The sequence below is a fragment of the Henningerozyma blattae genome, chromosome 9, assembly GCF_000315915.1.
Source record: "Henningerozyma blattae CBS 6284 chromosome 9, complete genome".
NCBI lineage: Eukaryota > Fungi > Ascomycota > Saccharomycetes > Saccharomycetales > Saccharomycetaceae > Henningerozyma > Henningerozyma blattae.
In genome coordinates this window covers 675,103-698,159 of record NC_020193.1, presented here as the reverse complement: position 1 = coordinate 698,159, position 23,057 = coordinate 675,103, and the positions used below count along the sequence as shown (strand labels likewise).

The 23,057-nt window shown below is 31.3% G+C and overlaps 7 protein-coding genes across 7 annotated transcripts; 3 read left to right on the top strand and 4 right to left on the bottom strand.

Moving 5' to 3' along the window:
- Positions 1–441: 441 nt before the first annotated feature.
- On the top strand, positions 442–4,455 carry IKI3 (Elongator subunit IKI3; the record flags this gene model as incomplete). Its single annotated transcript, XM_004182419.1, has 1 exon — positions 442–4,455. The coding sequence occupies one exon, from the start codon at positions 442–444 to the stop codon at positions 4,453–4,455; it is 4,014 nt and encodes a 1,337-aa protein (XP_004182467.1).
- Positions 4,456–4,590: 135 nt separating this feature from the next.
- On the bottom strand, positions 4,591–5,250 carry RAD59 (Rad59p; the record flags this gene model as incomplete). The annotated part of the gene is made up of 1 exon (XM_004182418.1): positions 4,591–5,250. One exon carries the CDS (start codon positions 5,248–5,250, stop codon positions 4,591–4,593), a length of 660 nt encoding a protein of 219 aa, XP_004182466.1.
- Positions 5,251–5,683: 433 nt separating this feature from the next.
- Positions 5,684–11,068, top strand: USO1 (Uso1p; the record flags this gene model as incomplete). Its single annotated transcript, XM_004182417.1, has 1 exon — positions 5,684–11,068. One exon carries the CDS (start codon positions 5,684–5,686, stop codon positions 11,066–11,068), a length of 5,385 nt encoding a protein of 1,794 aa, XP_004182465.1.
- Positions 11,069–11,175: 107 nt separating this feature from the next.
- SMC6 (DNA repair protein SMC6) lies at positions 11,176–14,472 on the bottom strand (the record flags this gene model as incomplete). The annotated part of the gene is made up of 1 exon (XM_004182416.1): positions 11,176–14,472. The coding sequence occupies one exon, from the start codon at positions 14,470–14,472 to the stop codon at positions 11,176–11,178; it is 3,297 nt and encodes a 1,098-aa protein (XP_004182464.1).
- Positions 14,473–15,267: 795 nt separating this feature from the next.
- On the top strand, positions 15,268–17,946 carry NAM2 (leucine--tRNA ligase NAM2; the record flags this gene model as incomplete). Its single annotated transcript, XM_004182415.1, has 1 exon — positions 15,268–17,946. One exon carries the CDS (start codon positions 15,268–15,270, stop codon positions 17,944–17,946), a length of 2,679 nt encoding a protein of 892 aa, XP_004182463.1.
- A 117-nt stretch (positions 17,947–18,063) lies between these two features.
- Positions 18,064–20,343, bottom strand: CTF3 (Ctf3p; the record flags this gene model as incomplete). The annotated part of the gene is made up of 1 exon (XM_004182414.1): positions 18,064–20,343. The coding sequence occupies one exon, from the start codon at positions 20,341–20,343 to the stop codon at positions 18,064–18,066; it is 2,280 nt and encodes a 759-aa protein (XP_004182462.1).
- Positions 20,344–21,015: 672 nt separating this feature from the next.
- On the bottom strand, positions 21,016–22,392 carry TBLA0I02860 (CRAL-TRIO domain-containing protein; the record flags this gene model as incomplete). Its single annotated transcript, XM_004182413.1, has 1 exon — positions 21,016–22,392. One exon carries the CDS (start codon positions 22,390–22,392, stop codon positions 21,016–21,018), a length of 1,377 nt encoding a protein of 458 aa, XP_004182461.1.
- Between the last annotated feature and the right edge of the window lie 665 nt (positions 22,393–23,057).

The window sequence follows — 23,057 nt, the reverse complement described above, 5'->3', positions numbered from 1 at the left end:
CCAGAATTTTTAAATCATGTGATAATCTCGAAAAATAGCATTGAAAATTACAATCTTTGAGAAAAGCGTTATTCGGAAAAAAGTTCACGGTGTACAGGTGGTAGAAGGAATGAAAATTAAATAGATGCATGAAGGGCGCTACCAAATCCCATTACGTGAGAATTTGACCGTTTTGGGTGATTGAAATTTTTTATTTAGTTCCTTAATTTGTTAGCCGATGAGATGAAATATTCAACTATTGCAAGATACACACACGCCTATACACACAGCTTGGAGAATAGAAAGCTATTAATAATATTCTATATTATCGATCAAACAATCGATTGTACTTGTTTCAAATTTATATAGAAAGAAATTAACTATTATATTTTTTATTAGTTTACTTTTACCATATCTATAGCACATTACCATCGTTACTCTATTGTTTGACGTTTTGGAAAGATGCGTAATCTAATTACACTCAATAAGGGTAAACTACACCCCTTGGCATCTACTGTACCAGAGGAAGAAGCTAGTTCGTTTAAATTAGTTGATTCTACATTTGATGTCATTACCGATAGTATAACTGTGGTTCTTTTTGATGATCATTCTCAAATATATGAGATACAACAATATATGAAAGATGGTACTAAGCTCATCTTAGCTACATTTAGTGCAACAAACCTGGATGATACGCTTTTATCCTTTGCACATTTCCCAGATCTAAACCAACTTATCTTTGTTTTTAAACTTGGTGACATTTTGACTGCTACTTATGACTCAGTTAATTATAATTATCAGGATACAGTTATTGAAATTGTAGGCTCCATAGATGATGGAATTGCAGCTGCAAGTTGGTCATATGATGAAGAAACCCTAGTATTAGTTACTAATGCCAATAATGTTGTTTTATTGAGTAAAAATTTTGACCCTATTAATGAATATCACATGGAATTAGACGATCTAAAGATGTCTAAACATGTCACCGTTGGTTGGGGTAAAAAAGAAACTCAATTTAGAGGTACAGGTGCCAAAGCCATGGAAAGAGAAGCCTTCGCAAGTTTGAAGGCTTCTGGCCTTGTTGGTTCGGAATTAAGAGATCCAACTATGCCATATATGGTCGATACAGGTAAGATAACCGAATTAGATAATAAAAACGCATATATATCTTGGAGAGGGGATTGTGAGTATTTTGTTGTTTCTACAGTTGATGCTGCTGTCTCAGAGGAAACCGATCAATCCGTCGAAAGAAGAGTTCTTCGAGTATTCACCCGTGAAGGTGAATTGGATAGTGCTTCCGAACCAGTAGATGGCATGGAACGTCATACTAGTTGGAAGCCACAAGGTTCTTTAATAGCATCTATTCAACGCCGTATGCATTCAGCTGATGATAACTCACTAGACTTAATATTCTTCGAAAGAAATGGTCTAAGGCATGGCGAATTTGATACCAGATTACCATTGAATGAGCAAGTTAACTCCTTGACTTGGAATAATACTTCAGATATATTAACCATTGTTTTGCAAGATAGAATCCAGTTATGGACCACCAAGAATTATCATTGGTACTTAAAACAGGAAATCTATAGTGAGAATATTAACTTCGCAAAATGGCATCCAGAAAAGGATTTCACATTATTATTCGGTAATGAGAATGAAGTTAATATTCTAGATTTCGCCTACAAAACAACAGTGGGCCCAACTTTAGAACCATTTGATAATGGTACTACCTTGGTAATTGATTGTACTACTGTCAACATAACTCCTTTAGCAATGGCTAACGTTCCACCTCCGATTTATTTTAGGGACTTTGAGACTCCCGAAAACGTAATTGATGTTGCTACAAGCTTATCTAATGAAATTTATGCTGCTATTAATAGGAACGCATTAGTATTGGCTTCTGTCGTAAGTATGGGGGATATGAAAAAAGGCCAACATCCTCAAACCAGATGTATTTTACCAAAAACTGACTTTGCTAGTGAATTTGACACCCTTCGTCAAGTTGCTTTTGTAAAAGATTCCGTTGTTGCTATATTATTGGATTCAGACAATCTTTCAAGGATCGTACTAATTAATGTTGAAAATATTGACTCACCTACTGTTATGAATGTTGTTGAAACATTTGATAAGATTATTCTTTTAAAAACCTCTTTCGATTATAATTTTTTTGTTTACGAAACTAGAGATGGCTCTATTATGCAATTAGATTTAGAAGGTCAATTCACGCCAATTACAAAATTCCCACAATTAGTTCGTGATTTCAGGGTTATTAGAGTCGATAACCAACATTCTACTCTTGAATATGAGGATGACGTATTGAATAAATGGAATTCCCAACATCCAGAATTGGTTGCATTTGGTATTACAAATACAGGTAAACTGTTTGCTAATGATGTTCAATTAACTAATGCAGTTACTTCTCTAGAAGTAACAAACTCATTTTTATTATTCACAACTGTCCAAAATAATTTACAATTTGTTCATTTGAACTCTACTCAATTCAAACCCTTGCCTATCGTAGAAGAAGGTGTAATCGATGAGAGAGTTCGTGCCATTGAAAGGGGCTCTATTTTGGTTAATTCGATGCCAACTAAAGGTGCAGTGGTTTTACAAGCTCCACGTGGTAACTTAGAAACAATTTGTCCAAGAATTATGGTTTTAGCAAGTGTTCGTAAAAGCATTAAAGAAAAAAACTACAAAGTTGCTTTCACAGCATGTCGTACACATAGAATTCATCTTGACATTCTGCATGATTATGACCCTGAATTGTTTTATGAAAATTTGAAATTATTCATTGATCAAATTGAGAAAGTTTCTTATTTGGATTTATTTATATCATGCCTAGTTGATGAAGATGTCTCTAAAACGAAATACAAAGAAACTTTAAACATTGATATAAGCGAACCTTATGAAATGGAGGCAGCAGAATTGACCGAAATGCAACTATATTTAAAAAAGAAGTTTTATGATCCTTCAAAATCAAAAATCAATAAAATCTGTAAAGCTATTTTAAAAGTTCTATTAAATGATTCTCACTATAAAAAAAAATATATCCAATCTATTATTACAGCATACTCGTCTCAAAAGCCATCAAACGTTGAGGGTGCTTTATCATTAATTACAGCATTAAATGATAAGGAAGAAAAGGAGTCATGCTTGACTTATCTATGCTTCTTACAAGATATTAATGTTCTTTATAAAGAAGCATTAGCCTTGTATGATGTTAAACTGTCCTTGGCTGTTGCTCAGAAATCTCAAATGGATCCTCGTGAATATTTACCTTTCCTACAAAATTTGTTCGACAATGAACCTTTACGTCGTAGATTTTTGATTGATGATTACTTGAAGAACTATGAAAAAGCTTTGGAGGCGTTAGTTGAATCATCAAAAGACGAAACAAATGTCAATCAAGAAATTCAAGAATATGTTGATACTCATTGTTTATATAAGAATGCTCTGGATATATACCGTCATGATACTTCCAAACAAAATGTGATTTATAGAAGTTTTGCTAGACACCTTTCTTCTAAACAAGAGTATTCTGAAGCTGCAATGATTTTCGAAATGCTTGGGCAATACAAGGAGGCAATGGAAGCTTACATATTCAGCAAGAGATGGCAGGAGGCCTTAAGCATTGCTACAGATAAATTTCCAGATCAAATTATATCCGTTGCCGATGATTTAGTGTCTACTTTGACATTTGAACACAAGTATGTTGATGCCGCCGAAATATATTTGAAATTTCTTGATAATATCGAAGAAGCTATTTCTTGCTATTGTAGGTCTTATAACTATGCCACAGCCTGTCTAACTGCATCTTCTAATAAAATGCCTGATTTAATTGAAAAGATTATTGACCCTGGACTGGGAGAAGGCTACGGTACAGTTGCTGAATTGCTCGCAGATTGTAAAGGTCAGATCAATTCTCAACTAAGAAGATTAAAAGAATTAAGAACAAAAAAAGAAGAGGATCCATATGCATTTTATGGTCAAGAAACGGAACAAGCAGACGATGTATCTATTGCTCCATCTGAAACGTCAACAAAAGATTCATTTTTTACGAGATATACTGGGAAAACTGGTGGTACAGCCAAAACAGGTGTTTCGAGACGTACTTCAAAAAATAAGCGCCGTGAAGAGCGTAAGAGGGCTCGTGGGAAGAAAGGTACGATTTATGAAGAGGAGTATTTGGTAAAATCAATTGGTAGATTAATTGAAAGATTAGACCAGACCAGACCAGATGCTGCTAAATTAATAGATGGTCTTTGCAGAAGAAACAAAAGAGAACAAGCTTATCAAATCCAAAAAACATTTATTGAAGTTTTAGATCTATTAAAGGATAATGTAGAAGAAATATATACTATAAGTGAAAAAGATAGAGAAAGAATTAATGAAAACGGAGAAATTTACTACATACCTGAAATCCCTGTGCCAGAAATTAAGGATTTCGAAAAGAATAAAATCGTGGATTATTAATAAATAGGAATTTTGTATATTATTTTTAATTATAAACTCATAAAGTTATTTTTTTTAAATATATATATTCTCCTTCAATATATAATTTTGCATCAAGATTTATTGTTTTTGAAAATTTTCTATAAGAATAAATATTTAGGAAATAGTGTTTTGCAGTCCTAGCTCCTCCTTCTTAATTTGTGGTTTATACAAATTATCTGTATAATATTTTCCTTCAACTTTAATAGCATGGTCCAAAACAATATTTTCGAAATTTAATATTGCATTTTTGAAGGCTGAGTTGGCTGCCATTTTTTTAACTCTACTAAAACATTCGCCTTTTGATGATAAAGTACATCTTTCTGTCGCACGTGCAGTTGTGTTCGTGCCATCCTTCAGAGTGACTCTCACCTCTGCATTAGCTACCACAGTGTACATAGTTTCTTCTCGCTCAGTGGCTTTGTCCCCAATTTTCTCGGAATGTTCTATAGCTTCTTTAACAGTAACAGAAATCAAATCCAGTACCCATCCATCATACCCAAATGACTTATTGGCAAATGTTATAAGTAGATGTTTAGGTATGAGACGACTAAGTCCTATACACTCCAATCCTTTCCTACCTTGTCTTTGTTGGCGTATACCATAAGTATATTTCTCTATTTGGCTTTGCAAATTACCTATTCTCTGTACTGACCATAAAGATGCTGGCCTACCTTCCCAGTCCTCTATAATATCAAAGTCTCCAAGACTTAAGCCAGCAGCAGCTTTATATTTTGTAGTGGAGTAAGTAATGTTATGAGAGACTCGTGATGTCATTCGTCTTGTATCTTTCAATGCACTATAAAATAAAGATTGATCCGTTTATAATATTAGATTTTCCCTTAAAAAAATACGTAATATGTAAATGTAATGATGATAGAAAGCCTATTCGACAATAATTGGCTATTTAGTTGTTTTCTAAAGTGTTTGATCCAAAGCTTGGATTAAGTGGCTATTCAAGATCAGATAATTTTAACCGTATGATTTCAATAACAATTAATGGCGCTATCATATTTATAAACAGGCTACAAAGTGAACTTCGGAGTGTCGCGTTTTTGATGTACATAGCAGCTTAGAATAAATTGGCCAACAAAAAAGAACATTAGCAACTGATTTATACATTTGAGAATGTGCTTCTTATGTTATGAAGAGTTGACAAGCTGTCATTGTATACCATTATATTCATCTTTAACAAGAAGCTTGTGCGATTATGGATATTATTCAAGGGCTTATCCAGCCTCCAAAGGTCCAATCTGTAGATGAAACAATTCCTACTTTATGTGATACATTAGAGAATGCTACTCTCTTAAGTGATAGAAGATCTGCAGTTCTAGCATTGAAGTCATTTAGCCGTCAATATAGAGAGTATGTGGTTGCATCTGGTTTGAAGCCATTAGTACAGAGTCTTAAGAGAGATAGCATTGATGAAGATATGGTAAAAGCTATTTTAGAGACTTTATTGATCTTGTTTATTAGGGGTGAAGGTGATGATGATTTAACTAGAAACTGGATATCTCAGCAATCACGATTACAAAACGGTAAATATCCATCTCCCTTAGTGATGAAACAGGAAGAATTAAAACCCGATCAATTTTCAATGTGGATTGCAGATGCTCTAACACAGAATGACGAATGTATTCATATGATTATCGGTTTATTAAGTTCTGAAAATTTTCATATCCGTCTTTATATCATTCAATTACTGGAAGCTGTCGTTGCTACCAGACCATCTAGAGCTAGAAATGCCATAATATCGCTACCTACTGGTATTTCATCATTAGTTTCATTATTAGACGATATTCATGAGCAAATTAGAGATGAGGCTATTTTACTGTTGATGGCTGTTGTTAATGATTCTTCGCACGTTCAAAAAGTTGTTGCTTTTGAAAACATTTTTGAAAGACTTTTTGTAATTATTGAGGAAGAAGGTGGTCTGAGAGGTTCTCTAGTAGTCAATGACTGTTTATCATTAATAAATAACATTTTAAAATATAATACTTCAAATCAAACTTTGTTTTTAGAAACTGGAAATATTCCTAAACTTCTATATTTATTAAATGAGCCATTATCGGATAAAGAAGAATTCTTTTGGAATGATCAAAGAGTCATTAATATTAACACAGCTTTAGATATTGTAGCTTTAATGGTGGAACCGGGTAATACTACTACTAAAATGCATCAAGATACCTTAGTTGAAACTAATGCTCTAATGGTAGTTTTACGTTTATCATTCTATCATAATATACCAAAAAATGTAAGACCAATTGCATTATTAACTGCTGCCGATATGATTAAGGGTAATGAGCTTGCTCAATCAGGTTTTGGCAATATCGATGTTCCCTATTTTAATCCATCCTTACCAACAGATAATAAAAACACCGGGATGAAACTAGTTCCTGTAGTAAACTTATTGACTCATTGGGCACTATATGCTAATTCGGTACATACTTTTCCTACAAGATCAGCAGCTACTGCTCTATTAAAATCATATTTTGAAGATAATTCTGTTTTGCAACTATCTTTTATTAAAAATCAAATTACAGAATATAATAACGGCTCAACTTTTGTCGATGAATCAGACGATACAATGAACTTTAAATGTAATTTATTTGAAGTATTATTGGAGTACGACCCTGATATTAAATTAAACCCATATAAACTCTATTTTGCTACTGATTTAATGATGTATTTTTTCCAACCTGATAATCCAGCAAGTTCTAAAATCAGGGAGCTAAGCAGACTGATATTTTCAGAAGAAGTAAGCAACAAATCACTACAGGGCAATAAAAAATTAAATATAGGCCAGAATGCTGATATAGGTAAATCTACTAACTCTAAAGAGTTAAAGAACTATGATGAACCATCAAATAGCACCAATAATAATGGTAATGATAGTAATACCGATAAAATAGATGATGAAGATGATAATGATAGCGATGATGATGAAAAATTGGATGCAATTCAAACAATTGGTGAATTGTTACTTACTGCATTGAATGCTGAAGATATTCGTATCCCTATTACTTATCTTTCAATGCTAATCTTTTGGTTATATGGCGATATGGAAGCAGTGAATTGCTTCTTATCTAATAAATCCATTATTCAATCGTTATTGTCATTCTCATATCAGTTAGAAGGTGATGATATCACACTAAAATGCTTAGTTACAATATTACTGGGTATAGCATATGAATTCTCTTCTAAAGATTCTCCTTTTCCCAGAAAAAGTTATTTTGCGTTTGTAACAAAAACCTTAGGCCAGGACAATTATGCTTCAAGAGTAAGGCAATTTAAAGAAGATTCATTATATGCAAAAACTTCGAAGGAGTTTGATATTCTCAAGCCTTTATTTGATGAAACTGGGCTTCCAAAAATTTACTTTAATACTTATTTCTTCGAACTAATTGACAATAATTATTATAGAATCAGAACAGCTCTAGCTCATAGCCCTGATGTCGAGCCCTTTGTCGAACTTTCTTTTGAAAACTTCGAACAAATTCAAGAGGAATGCAAGGCATTAAAACAAGAAATTAATACGCTAGGGGCTGAATCTCAATTGACTATTGAAAAGTTAAAGAACGATTTAGATGCTTTAAAAGAAAGCCATGAAAATGTTACGACTGATTTTGAGACCGCGAAAGAGGAATATCTATCAGTATCTGATAATTATAACAAAACTCAGAAAGAGCTAAAGGATCTAACTATCAACTTAAAAGTAGTCAGCGAAGCAAAAGAAAATTTGGAAAAAATTAACAGCCAGCAAAGCAATAAAATGGAACGTCTTAATGACGAATTAACACAAAACAAAGAAAAATTATCAATACTACATAAAACATTAGATACGCTAAAAAAAGAAAAAGCAAAAGCTGAGGAAGGTATCAATAAAATGGGAAGAGAATTGATGTCTTTAACTAAAGAGAAAGATTTTCTATCTAATAAAGAAAAAGAATTAGAAAAAAAAATGAAAAAAAATTCAGATACTTTCATGAAAGAGAAATCCTCTCTCCAACAAAATCTACATGAAGCTGGACTGAAGATTAAAAAGTTATCAGAAAATTTAGAAAGTGCCAATAAGGTTATTGACGAATTAAATTCTGAAAAAAGGAATACTGATAAAAATTTAGAAGAATGGAAGGCTAGATTCCAAAGTCATGATGCTCTTGTTCCAAAACTTACCGAGAAACTAAAATCCTTAGCTAATAGTTTCAAAGATCTACAAATTCAAAATGAAAAAATTACAGAAGAATTACAGGCTTCTAAAAATAGTCATAATACTGAGGTTTCGACTTTAACATCACAAGTAGCTTTGCTCAACGAAAAAATATCTACTTTGATTTCAGAAAAAAATGTGCTAAATAGTCAAATTATTGAGTTAGAACACAGTCTATCTAAGTCTGAAATATTATCCAAAGAAGCCTTAGAATCCTCTCTCGTCGAAAAAGAAGCAAATGAAAAACAAATTTTGGAGTTAACTACCTCGATTAATGAATTGTCTGCTGATAAAAAGAAAAACATTGAAACTCTTGATAATTTAAGAACTGAATTATCTTCCTGTCAGGAGGATTCAAAAACAAAAGATAGCACAATTATCAATTTGAATAATACTATAAAAATAGCAGAAGATAAATTAGCAAGTTCTGAATCACGATTAGAAGAATTGATAAAACAGAAGGGTGAATTAGCAAAGCAAAAGGATGAATTAGCAAAGCAAAAGGATGAATTGCATAAGTTGAACGTTGAATCAAAGGATGAACTTCAAAAAACTAATGATAAAATTGCAAAATTATCAGGAGAACATAAAGAATTGAAACTTGAAAATACTTCATTAATTAAAAAATCAGACGATTGTAAAATATTGCATAAGACTGAGGTGGCATCTTTACAGGAAAAAATTAAATCTTTAGATGGGGAGTTAAAAAGAAAAGATGAAAATTTTCATGAGTCAGAAGAAAAATTAGTTCATAAAAATGATATAATGAAAGATAAATTATCTACGCAAGAATCATTACTCAAACAACTGGAATCAGACAAGGAGTCCTTGAAAAGTAATATTGAATCTCATTTAGAGAAAATAGAAGAACAAAAGCAGGAGATATTAAAACTACAAGATGAATATTCTTCTCTAGAATCTGATTCCTTGAATTCTTCGAAAGAAAAAGAAAATGTAACCCTTCTTTTAGATGAAGCTAATAATAAAAATGAGAACTTGAAATCAGAATTGGAAAAAGCTAGGGCTGACCTAATTGATCTGAAATCTAACTTAGATGAAACTAACCTGAATTCTCAAAGGATTTCTGAGGAGAAGGAAAATTTATCCAAGAAAATTAAGAAATTTGAGGATGAAATCTTATCTATCAAAAAGGAAAGAGAAACTTCAAAACAGAAAACACAGGAACAGATAATGGAGTTACAAAAATCAATAAAATCAAGAAATGAAGAATTTGAGAGAGAAAGAAAATTATTGAACGAGGGATCTAATACTGCAACAAAGGAATATTCTGCAAAAGTGTCTGAATTAGAAGACAAGCTTGATGCCTTGAAAGCGGAATATTCTCTAGAGAAAGATAAATTAGTAACTAACTCAGACTCATTGCGTGAATCTAATGAAAGATTGGAAGATCAATTGGAGGAAAAGTCAAATGAACTGCATTTAGCAAAAGAAGATGCTAAGATTCAAAACGAAAAAATTAAAAATATTGAGTTAAAACTTAAAACTCAAGCAAACTCTAATGAGTCCAAACTAAAAGACTACATGGGAAATATTGACTCTTTGAAAAAGGAGTTATTAGGCAAGGAGAAGGCCTTAGGCATATTGCAATCTCAGTTAGAATCTCAATTGTCAGTTGTCTCAGAAAAGGATACAGAAATAGCAGATATTCGTAAACAACTAAAAAATTCTAATATTAAGTTAAATGAGAAGGAAGTAAGTGAAAAGTTGGCAAAATCAGCAGCGGAAGACTTAGCCGCTATAAAAGAATCAGAGCTATCAAAAATAAAGGAAGATATGAAAACTCTAAGATCCGACTACGACGGTAAGATAAAAGTTATCACTTCTTTAGAGCTAAAACTAAGTGAATTTAAAACTTTGTCAGAGGACTATTCTTCACTAAAAGATAAATTGGGTAATTTGGAAAATGATTTGAAGGATTCTAAAGCATCATTTCAGGAAAAGAAAACGGAGGCAGCTGAGTATAAGCAAACTGTTGAAAACTTAGCTAAAGAAAAGGAAAAGCTAACTAATGATCTGTCTAACTTGACTGAACGTGTAAATTCTTGTGAAACTGCAATACAACTGAAAGATAAAGAAGCTATAGAAGCCAAAAATAGACATGAAGAATTAGCAGTCTCCAAAGATGAAGAATTGATTCAATTAAGAAAAGAGATCGAAGAACTAAAAGCATCTAATTCTAAACTTCACGCCCAAGCAAATGATAAATCAGAAGTTGATGAACTAATGATATTAGTCAATGATTTAGATGAGAAGAACACCAAATATCTTGCAAAATTGGAAGAATTGGGTATAACCCTTTCTTCAGATGAAGAGGACACCGATGACGAGGAGGAAGAGGATGCTAGTGGGGATGAAAGTAATTAATTATAGACAATAAAATGACTTATATACTTGTAAACACTTTTTTATTTATAAAATAGTTGCGCTAATTTTCATAGCAGGCAGATGTTAAAATAAAATAGTTGTTATTCTTAGCCATGAAAAGTCGAATTATTCAGTCTTTCAGGGTCCCTTAATCTATGTATGTTAACTCCGTCACTATCGATGTCCGTGATTTTGCCAATATCTTGAGGTGTAATAATAATGGTTTGGGTTCTGGAATCGTCTTTCAATTTTTGAACTATCAGTTGTGTACTAGTTTTCCTGTTAACTTGGTCCATAAATACATCGTATTCATCGAGAGCGATTATTCTAGAACGCATTGGTTTCCAAGTAGCTAGCAATAGTGCAATTTGAGAAAATGATTTCTCACCACCAGATAAAGTATCAACATTTCTTGGCTCTTTATCAGTCTGTGGACCAGTATAAACGTTGAGCGTCTCTTTAGTCTTACCAAAATCTAATTTCCCTTTAAACTTTCTGATCCTTAAAGAGTTTCTAAAATCAAAATCTGCATCAGCAAATGTTGATGTTTTTTGATAACCAAAATTAACAGTACGTGATTTAATCGAGTGATTTAGTATTGACAATGCGTTATCCATTTCAATATATTTCTCTTTTGCAGATAGAAACTTACTCATGGTTTGTTCATACAGTTCTAGTGCCTTTTCGTAGGACACCCCAATATCAGATTCGTTACGCTTAATTTTACGGGAAATATCTTCCAATTCTTTCCTAATATCGTCTTGGTTATCTGGCAAATTTTCAGATGTAGATTCCTCTTCAGAACAAAATTCAGATGCATTTTCTATCTGTGTCTCGATACCACTCATAAGGTCATTAATATTACTTTGTACTCTGTCAATTTTCTCTTGAATACGAGCTTTTTCATCATTCTGTATAGTAATATCATCTTTATATCTACGAATTCTAATATCACGATCTTCCAACTCTTGTTTTAATGCTTCAAATTCTTTTTTGATATTTCGGTAAGTCTTCTGTGCTGTATCACGAATGTCATTTAGCGGGCGAGCTTTCTCAAGAAGTGTATTCATATTTTCTTTTAAACCTTCTAGGGCAGTTTCATAGCTGACAATTGCATTCTGAATACGTTGGTATTCATCCTTAGCAGAATCTAATACCCCAGTATCTACTACCTTATTTAAATCCTTTTTTAATTCAGTTATTTGCTTGGTGTTGTTATTTAGTTTGTTTTGGATAATTTTTTTTTCATTATCAAGTGTTCTTATATTCTGTTTTAATTCATTGATTTGTTCATCATACTCTCTTTTTAATTTGTTGAGAGTCTTTTGTTCTTCTTGAATTCTTTCATTTAAATAAGTAGTACTATCTGACATTTTCATTAGTAATTTATTTGCATAATATACAGTGTCAATTTTACTGCCACCTGAAAGGAAGAATCCTGTTCTTTCATCTCTTAGAGATAGAGCCATGGATACATTTTTTGGATTGGTCCTCAAAAAATTTCTTGCTTCTGTCATATTATCTATCAAAATTATTTTCTCTATTTTGTTATAATCAATAAATATATTTCGAACATGGAGGTCAGAAAACTCCAGGATATCTAAGATGGTCGGGTATTGGCACTGAGCCTTACCTCTTGAAAAATCAAAATCTTCAAATCTATGAACAAAGCAAGTTATATTAGAAACTCTTTCAGATTTCATGATTTTTTGGAACAGACGACTATCTTTCTGATTTGTTACAATGAACGAAGATAATGATCTACCAATAGCTCTTTGGACACAACGAGTCCATTGTTTGTAGTTTTCAGTAATTGTAACGAATTGGCCTAAAGGTCCTATTGGAGGAGAAGTAAATTCGTGTTCATGTTGTTTCAAAGCGGATAAAAATTGCTTCATATTCCTGTCAAACCCATTTAAGAAATCATTATGGCCTTGTTTTATTCTTCGCAATTCATCTGCTAGATTTCCTAGGCTCTCTTGAGAAGAGTGAACTTCTCTGTTGCGGCGATGGATTAATTGACTTTCTTTTTGCTGTAGATCTTGAAGTTTAACAGATTGTGCGTTAAAGGCATCATTTAGTTCATTATCAAGTTCTTCACATTTTGATAATTCTTGCTTCAACAGATCTTTATCTGTTCCTAACTCCTCTTTTAATTTATTTTCTAAGTTTTCGATGTTTTTACTTAGATTTTTTAGTTTTACATGAGACTTTTCAATATTTTTATTGATATCCTCTTCATTTTGTAATTCCTTATTGTAGTTATCACGAACTTTATTGACTTCAGCAATCGCAGAATCATAGACTTCTTTCTTCTCCTGTACGTCTTTATATTTGGATTCCAAATCATCCTTGATTGCTTGTTCATCAGTTAAATATCGTTGAATTTTATGATCTTTTGATTTTATTTTTGCATCAATTGTGGCAATTTCCTCTTTGGAATTATTAACAGATTTCTCTAACTTTTTACATTCTAATTGATTATGTTTAATATCGATCCATAGAGATTTACCCTGTAGTTTTAATTTTCTATCGTTCAAATTTGAAGTACTTTCATAGTTTTTTAATAGTGTAGTTGCATCATTATAAGAAGTTTTTAATCTATTTAAATTAATTTTATGTTTAATCATATTTTCTCTTGCAGCACCATATATAGCAGTTGCATTTGTTAGATGTTTCGATATTTCTAATAAAAAAGTCCCCTTCATAAACTGGAAGTATTTGTCTTCAGGAGTACTGGCAGTTAAAAATGATCTGGCAGCATCTTGTGATAAGAAACACATTGGGTTTCCCACCGGTACAGAAAAATAATCGACAATTTGTTGGAGATCCTTCTTTTTATCACTAATTTTAACACCAGATGCTGATTTTACAACAAATGAGGATGAACCTTCTCTCTTCAGAGTTCTCTCGATGATAATTTCTGGGCCATAAATATCTGGAGAATAGCCATTCTCCAAGTTATTTTCTAATATAATAGTAATTTTAGATTGATTGCATCCATTTTTAATTAAATCTTTCAAAGAATTACCTCTATTAGTGCTATTTGCTTTAGCACCTAATCCAATTGTAATTGCTGTTAAGATGGCACTTTTACCACTACCATTATTACCAACGATAAAATTTAACCTTGGGCCCAACGTTAATTCAAAATGTTCATGGCACATGAAATTAACCAACTTTATCTTTTTTATATAGCCAGGCAGTAATGTTTCCTTGTTTGATAGTACTTGAGATTCTCTAAGATCTGGATGTTGGGACATAACAACAAAGTTATGCCTTCTTTTCTTGTTCTTATGCAGATCCTCTATCCCTTGATATTCAGCTGCAAGTTCTAATAAGTTATTATCAACATTTTCCTCTAGTGGTCTCTTGCTACCCGCAACTTCTGTTGAAGTCATCATATAATATTAACAGGATCTTTCTTTTTATGAAGAAACTCTAATTTATTTTAAGTTAGCAATAAACTACTATTAAGTATGATAGCTTGTTATATTTATGTTCACTTCTCTTTTCTTCTATTAATACCCAGATGTTTAACAGATCTCCAATGAAATTAGTGTCATACTTTTTGAATACCTTATCTTAAAGAAATAGATATCTTCTTTCTTTTTTAGACTTGGCTCATCACTAATATCAATTATGCACCATATTCGATCATAGTTTCGGAGAAATCTACAATGCTAAGCGCATTTCCCACCTCAACACATAGCGCGTAAACTGGGATAATATACATTCTGTGGAACACAAATAATGGTCGAAAAAAAGTGGTTCTTGTGTTTAGTAGATTCAGCTTGTATATGATTAAATATTTGGATAGATATATAATTGATTAGGATAATAAACTTATATGTGTTGTAAATAATAATTCAATTATGCTATGAGAAGTCAATTATGAACTCTATTTTAAAATAATCAAGGCCTAAAAAATGATAAATGTGTCAACACTATACATATTAATAAGTTCTTCTAATATTAAATTTTCGATCTCCTCATGCTATTAAGATGATTGGTTATAGTTGCATTATAATTATTTCAGCGTATATTTTCAAGAAGCATGTGACCTCGATTTTTAAAAACTTAGCGCTATAGGCTTAAAAAACAGATTTTTAAGGGATATACAAGAAGTCATGGAAAAGTTACAAGAAATAAATAACTTAAACAATTTAAGGATAAACTGTGAAACATAGGGATTAGGTATGATTCAAAGTTTAAACCTAATCTTGGTCCGTAGGCTTCATGTTCATCCTTCATCTATTGAAGACGGAGTTACAAGAGCTTCAAGACTAGTCGAGCTAGGTACAAAATGGAAGAATAAAACCATGTCGACAACAAAGCTGATTCCAAGCCAAGCCAGTTCCGCTCAAAATATAAAATATATTTTATCAATGTTTCCATATCCTTCAGGTGTATTACATCTAGGTCATTTACGAGTATATGTCATTAGTGACTCCTTGAGTAGATTCTATAAACAACGTGGTTATGATGTGATCCATCCAATGGGTTGGGATGCATTTGGTTTACCAGCAGAAAATGCCGCTATTGATAGAGATTGTAATCCTTCAACTTGGACATATGATAATATTGCTAAAATGAAAGAACAGATGAAAAATATGTTGGCAAATTTTGATTGGGATAGAGAACTTACAACTTGTAGTAAAGATTATTATAAATTCACTCAAATGATATTTTTGGAATTGTATAAACATGGTCTTGCATACCATAAAGAGGCAGAAATTAATTGGGATCCTGTTGACAAAACTGTGTTGGCAAATGAACAAGTTGATTCGACAGGTCATTCTTGGAGATCTGGTGCCTTAGTTGAAAAAAAAATGCTTAAACAATGGTTCCTTGGAATAACTAAATTTGGACATGCATTAATGAATGACCTTAAATATTTAGACGATTGGCCTGCCAAAGTAAAGTCTATGCAAAAGAATTGGATATCTGAATCAAAAGGTGTGACAGTTAACTTTAATACTAACGATCCAAACTTTAAAATTATTCAGATATTTACAACCAGAATAGAGACTATATTTAGTGTAGATTATATTGCATTATCAGCCTCTCATCCAATAGTTAGAGCTCGTTTACAAAAAGATAATAGCTTGAAATTATTTGTTGAAAACAGCTCCAATTTAAAGAACAATTCTAAAGATGGTTATCTCCTAAAAGATATTGAAGCAACGTTTCCTTTCACTGGAAAGAAAGTTCCAATATTTGTGGCTCCATATGTAATTAGTGGATATGGTACTGATGCTGTCATGGGTGTTCCAGTCCATGATCAAAGAGATTTCGAATTTTGGCAAAAAAATAATAACTCAAAAGCTGCAAGTTTACCATCAATTCTTCCTTCTAAAGTATCAATAACTGATGATATTCCACTACCTTACACATCATTAGATGGAGTTACGACTGAGATTTCCGGGAATTTTAGTGGCATTTCTCCTTTGGTTGCTCGAAAGGAAATAACCTCAGCACTAGTTCGTGAAAATATTGGTCAAGAAACTGTTTCATTCAAAATGAGAGATTGGCTGATTAGTAGACAAAGATACTGGGGTACACCAATTCCAATCATTTATTGTGATGATTGTGGACCTGTACCAGTTCCCAAGGAAGATCTTCCTGTAGTTTTGCCTCAAGTTAAACAAATTTTTAACAAAGGGAAAACTTTGGCCCAATTACCTGAATTTGTAAATACTGTGTGTCCAAAATGTAAGAAGCATGCAAGGAGAGAAACTGATACCATGGATACGTTTATGGACAGTTCTTGGTATTTTTTCAGATTTTTAGATCCCCATAATTCTAATGAACCATTTAGTAAAAATCTCGCTACTAATGGAATGCCCGTTGATATATATATTGGTGGAGTTGAGCATGCTATCCTTCATCTACTTTACTCCAGGTTTATCAGTAAGTTTTTGGGAAGTATCTCTAAATGGGATGATTCAGAACATCTTTTTGAACCATTTAAGAAGTTAGTCACTCAAGGTATGGTTCATGGAAAGACATATATGGATCCTGATAGCAAAAAATATCTAAAACCTGAAGAATTGGAACAATCTACAGATCCTAAAATTCCAACTAAAATTAAAGGTAGTGATAAAATTCCAGTAATTACATATACAAAGATGTCAAAATCTAAGTACAATGGAGTAGACCCTAACAAATGTATTCAAGAGCATGGACCTGATTCCGTAAGAGCACATATACTATTTCAAGCTCCGGTTGAAGAAGTTTTGGATTGGGATGAATCTAAGATCGTGGGTATCGAAAGATGGCTCACTAAGTTACTAGGAAGTGTGGAGCAAGTTTCAAAACTCGGGAAATTTAGTAAAGACTACGAATTACCTACTGATCTAACTGATTATGAAATCCAACAACATAATAAAATCCACAACTTGATAAAATCAATTACACTGTCTTTTAAAAATTTTCTATCATTAAATACTGTTGTTTCAGATTACATGAAATTAACAAATCTAATTCAAAAGGAGCTGGAGTTAAATAATATAAGGTCTGCACTTTTAATGAAGTATACTCAACAACTTGTATCGGTTATTTATCCAATTGTTCCATCTATTTCGGAAGAAGCAACAGAAATTATTAACAAAGAACAAGGTTGGAACTGGAGCCAATATGAATGGCCAGATTTTGAGACTAAGTTAAGTCCAAGAAAAACCAAATTTAAAATTGTAATTGATGGCAAAATGAAAGGATTCGTAGAAAAGGAGCAGGGGTTTTATCTTCAAGACCATGATAAGATTATTAAAGACTTAAAAAAAGAGAATAATATCGGATCCTTTATTGTTGAAAGTAAAATCAAGAAAATCATCACCAAGCATAATCTTATCAGTTTTGTTAGTTCTCGTTCATGAGGATAGTACAATATAATATTAAAAAAACTTTACTGCACTTGTATAGATTACTTGTAAATAATGTAAATGAGCATTTCGTAGCATTATATATATATATATATATATAGACCTATATTTTTAGGACAATATTATGTATGCATTTTTAGTTTGGTAAATTTTTCTTAACGGATTTTTATTTATATTGGAGAGTTTATTCAATAATAAAAAAATGTTTGGATAAATCATATCATTAGAATACTTTTTCAAGATTTTATTTCTAAGACTGTTGAAAGTTTTCATTTTAGGTATCCAAGTGATTTCGCCGTTGCTTCTGGTAACAAACATGCTAAATCCTTCTTTGTTTAGCAAGAAGGTATACTGGTTATTGGTATTAAATTCACTTTCTAAAAGTTTTAATTTAATATTTGAAATATAATTGAATGCAGGAATATTGAGTATCGAGAAGAAAACATTACTTTTCAATTCGTAGCCAGGTAAGTAAATATTTTGAATTATCGGTTTCATAAATAACGTAGGAATATCGAATAAAGTAGTAGAATTACTTATTTTATTTTTCCATAAGTAATTTGTTGTATCTTTTAGATATTTATTTATTGCAATTTTGTTCTCTTTTTTAAGTTGAATATTATTAATAATTGTAGAACATTTATTTAAATATTTACAGCAACTATCGATAATTAGGGAGTCATCTAAGGTCATTAGTTTTGCAAAAAATAAGTCAGGTATTATCAACTTGTTAATGTAATCAGAGGACAGTTCCAAATCGAGAGAGGTTTCAGTTAAATTGAGAATATTTCGAAGAAGGAAAGATATAGATAGGTTGTCTGATGAATTTTGAAGAAATACAGAAGATAATTCTTCTAATTCAAGTAGAATACTTGTAAACAATTCAAAGTTTTTGATAGTAATTGATTCATTAATCTTCAACGCATGATTAAAATTTAAAATCAGTTCATTTGCAATGACAAAAAATAAATTTGTTGTTTCAGTAGATCTTTTTAGATGATAAAACAAAAAACTTTCTCTAAGCTTCTTCCACAAGTCTGAAGAAGAAGTAATGTCAAAATTAGATAATGATAATTTACAAATCAAAGTTAATAATTCAAAATTAAGATGGAAGCTTTTATATTGTTGATCGGTTAAAAAATACGGTATTTGTAATATAAAATCAATTAATATTCGCTTATTTATTGCAGGATAAAATTCAAGAATAAATATCAATTGTTGAATAAGTTGATTTTTTTCAATATCTTTGATAAAATTTTCATGAGTAAATTTGGTTTTTGAAAATAGTAATCTTTTAAGTTGAACAGTTAGCCAAGAATAAATAGATTTCTCTTCAATGAAATGACTCTTATTATTTTGTAACAAATATAATTTAATAAATAAAGGGGTGTTATTAGAAAATAATATTTCGATATTATTAGGGATTGTAATCGTCCCCCAATTCTCTATTAAATCTTCAAAACATTTAGCCTTCAATAATGGCGAGGATGTATTTATTGATTTTAAATTAATAAAAAAATGAGGTTGTAAACTTGTTAGTGAAAGATCAGGCTTGATCTCTAGAGTCAGTTTTTCATAGTACGATAGTAAAGATTCCCCAAAAAATTCACTTGATGGTATAATATTTGAAAGGGTATCAATAAATTTTGAATCAAATTTAAATTTTGAAAGCCAAGAGGATCGTATTTTTTTCCGACTAATAGGGTATATAACTTCTAGTTTAGAAATAGTATTTGAGATTAATTCGTTTGACTTACCAAAAAATGATTGAAATTTCCGTAGAATTGCAATCGAGTTTATTATTGCATCTCCATGAATGTCCTTGTAATTTTCTTCTAAAATAGTAGTATTTTCATTTTTATTGAATAAATTTGCTATATACCTGTGTATTAATTGAATTTTCCATGGTTTAATGTCATCTTTGATACGCGTGGACCAAATAATAATGCAAGTTATATAATTTTGAATAGTTTCATTTTGCCATAAACAAATCAACTTAGATGAGTTCAGAATTGAATTATTAAATTTAATTAATGGGAAAATGTTTAAAATCCAATTTAAGAGAGCAGTTTGAATAACTGGATCTGCTACAATCTTATAAGGATTACTAATAGACGATGGTTTACCTAAAAATGGTATTAGAACGTTAATAATATCAAGTGAAACTAGACTATTAGGATATAAACAATTCTTAATAATTATTAATTTAATTTCATTAGAGATAATATTATCTGAACAAAGAAAAATTATTAAATCTTTCAATTGTGAAGGGTTAATGCCCTGTATGGGGGATTTAGATACTATGATATCTAAATTGGATTCTAGTTCATGTAAAGCTATATCGTCATTATAATGTAAAACTGAATAAATGGCAGCTTCTAATTCATCCATTTAATTGATATTTGCTTAGCTTGGGCATGAAAACTTGTTATTATTTGCTGTAATCAAAATTAATTTCGATGATTTTCAAAAATGACGCGAATTGTTAATAATTTTTCCAACATAGAATAGTATCCACTTAGTATTGAATAATTCCTTATTTTTAAAAAAAATTGAGTGTCAGATGTTGAAAATTTATCTGAGCTCTTTTTTATTTTCTGTTGTTATTTTTTTTTTGATTGATAAATAGATAGTATTGGTCTGTGTCGTAATAATAATATATGAAGATATATGTATATATGTATATATATGGCTATTAAATACACAGCCATTTTTTAAAAATGCAATGCAAGTATTTCACTTCCAAGATTACAAACAAATCATAATATTGAAGTATAATTCTATCATTTTCAATATTATATGACAAAACTGTGATCTTTTGTTATAAAAATAAATAAGCTCCAACTGTAAGCAGAAAGAAAAAAGAAGATAAAATAATAGTGATAAAAGACGGTAAAAGAGTAATTTGGGAAAAAATGTAGCAATATGAAAAGTTAAGAACCTCGTTTTATATTTTAAAATAGCAAAATAATAATATACTTTTTCTCAAATATTTGTGTAAATTGTTCAAAGATTGTAGACGAATTGTAGAAAGATAAATCAAAATGTATCTATAAGAATAATCTATTCTAAAACTAACAATCCATCGATATCATAGCTTGATCTTGTTCTTAGGTAAGGATCCATCTCGATATATTTTGCTCTTAATTTTTGAGACAAATCATATTTTTGCAACCAAAGTTTTTTGTTTTCTGATTGGTTCTCTGACAATATCCATTCTTTAGTGATTTTAATAAATTCAGCAATTAAAACACGCCATTGGTCTAATAAAATGGTTCTCTTTTCTTTATCATTGAGATGAATGTCGTATGTTCCATCAGGTGGAGTATACCTATCCAAATCATAATCTAATTCACCACCTAAATATTTGGGTAATTGTTCAGTAGGTATGAATTTATTTAAATCCTTCAACGAATATGAGAAATTAACTTTTGCTGCAACCACTGGATCCAACCAAGCTTTAACTACTTTCCAAATTGGAGTAAATAGCCAAGGAGCATTATGGATGATCATTGTCGCCAAGCATTCTGGGTAATGAGCTTCAAAGACCGTAATAATAAATTTTACTGCTGTATAATCCATATTTGATAATGAAAACCCAGTCAAATCAAATAATAATGTTGCAGTGGTGGTTTTCTCTTTGAAAAACAATTGTAATTCCTCTACTACCAATAAAACATATTTCTCCAATTCTTCATGAGTCTGTTGAGCTGTGCTATGTAATTTTGGTCTCACAACGATAACTGGTCTATCATTCAAATCATGGCCAAGAATAACAGCTTTTCTAAGTGTCAAGTTTTGCATAACACCTGTCATTTCGTTTTTGAAAACATAGTATTCACCATCCATAATGATTTGATTAACATTATGATCATAGGCTTTCCATTTTGTGGTTCTAGTTAGGGCAATGGAACTTCTATTTGGATCCCATTTTCTGGCTCTAATGAACTTTAATAATTCTTTATCTGGATTGCTAAATCTCAATAGTTTCCAAAAATCCCATTTGATATCTTCTCCTTTAATGGATCCAATGGAAGCATTGATTTTTTGAATCGTCAAGTTATCATTGCCTTCGCGAGTATCTTCAGACGAATTAGTGGTTGTTGTAGTTAGAGAACCTGACCCACTACCAGAAGCTTGGTTTGTACCAGTACTACTGTTATGACTATTATTACTACTATTACTACTACCACCACCACCACCTGTGAATTTCCCGAAAAAAGAACTAGTACTGGAAACAGGTTTGGTTACTAATTTGGCAGAATTGGCTAATGATTTTGTTGATGATTTCGAAGAGCGTGTATCACCATTCTTAGCAGTTGAAGCACTATTGGTGCTAGTAGATGTATTTATAGATGTAGAAGAAGAACTCTTCGAAACACCGTTCAAAGTATTAATAGTAGTATTAATATCTATATCTTCTCCCCAAGAATTTAGCATATATGCCCAAACGGTTTTCAAAACGATAAATTGTTTAGGTGTTAAATTCAACGTCTCATCGTCTATGGTAGTTTGATAATGAGTTGTCATTATAGTGTATCTATGTTTGTTGTATAATAGATTTTATACTTTTTATTTTATTTTTTAATATTTTTATTTTTCTTTTGTGTCTATGTGTTATTATTTGTATTTTTCTTAAAGATCACAATATTATTAACTAGAACTATAGCTATATGTATAAATTTAACAATAACTATGTAATATAAGCATAAATATAAGCATGTATATATATATAATGAAATGAGACCCTCGATCTGGTAAGATTGAAATTGAATTTATTATCTATGGAGTTCCAAAATAGGAAAATCAATACGATCCAGAACAAGTAGGCTGTGAATATCGTAAAGTAGTGAACCCGTACGACATTTAGGGTAACCCGGCTCTTAAAAAAGATTCACAGACTCTCTGCGGCAAAATACTGTAAGAGGGGCCAATTCAGACTCAACCCATGGCAGCTGCCTGCGTGTGTTTCTCTGCCGAGGTTATTACCGAAATAGTCATACCAAGAATGAGATGCTGCGTAGTGTTCTGTGCATCTAATTTTGTGGTACGAGCTAGTGGCACGTGATATGCATGTGATGCTGATATATTTATTATCATATAGA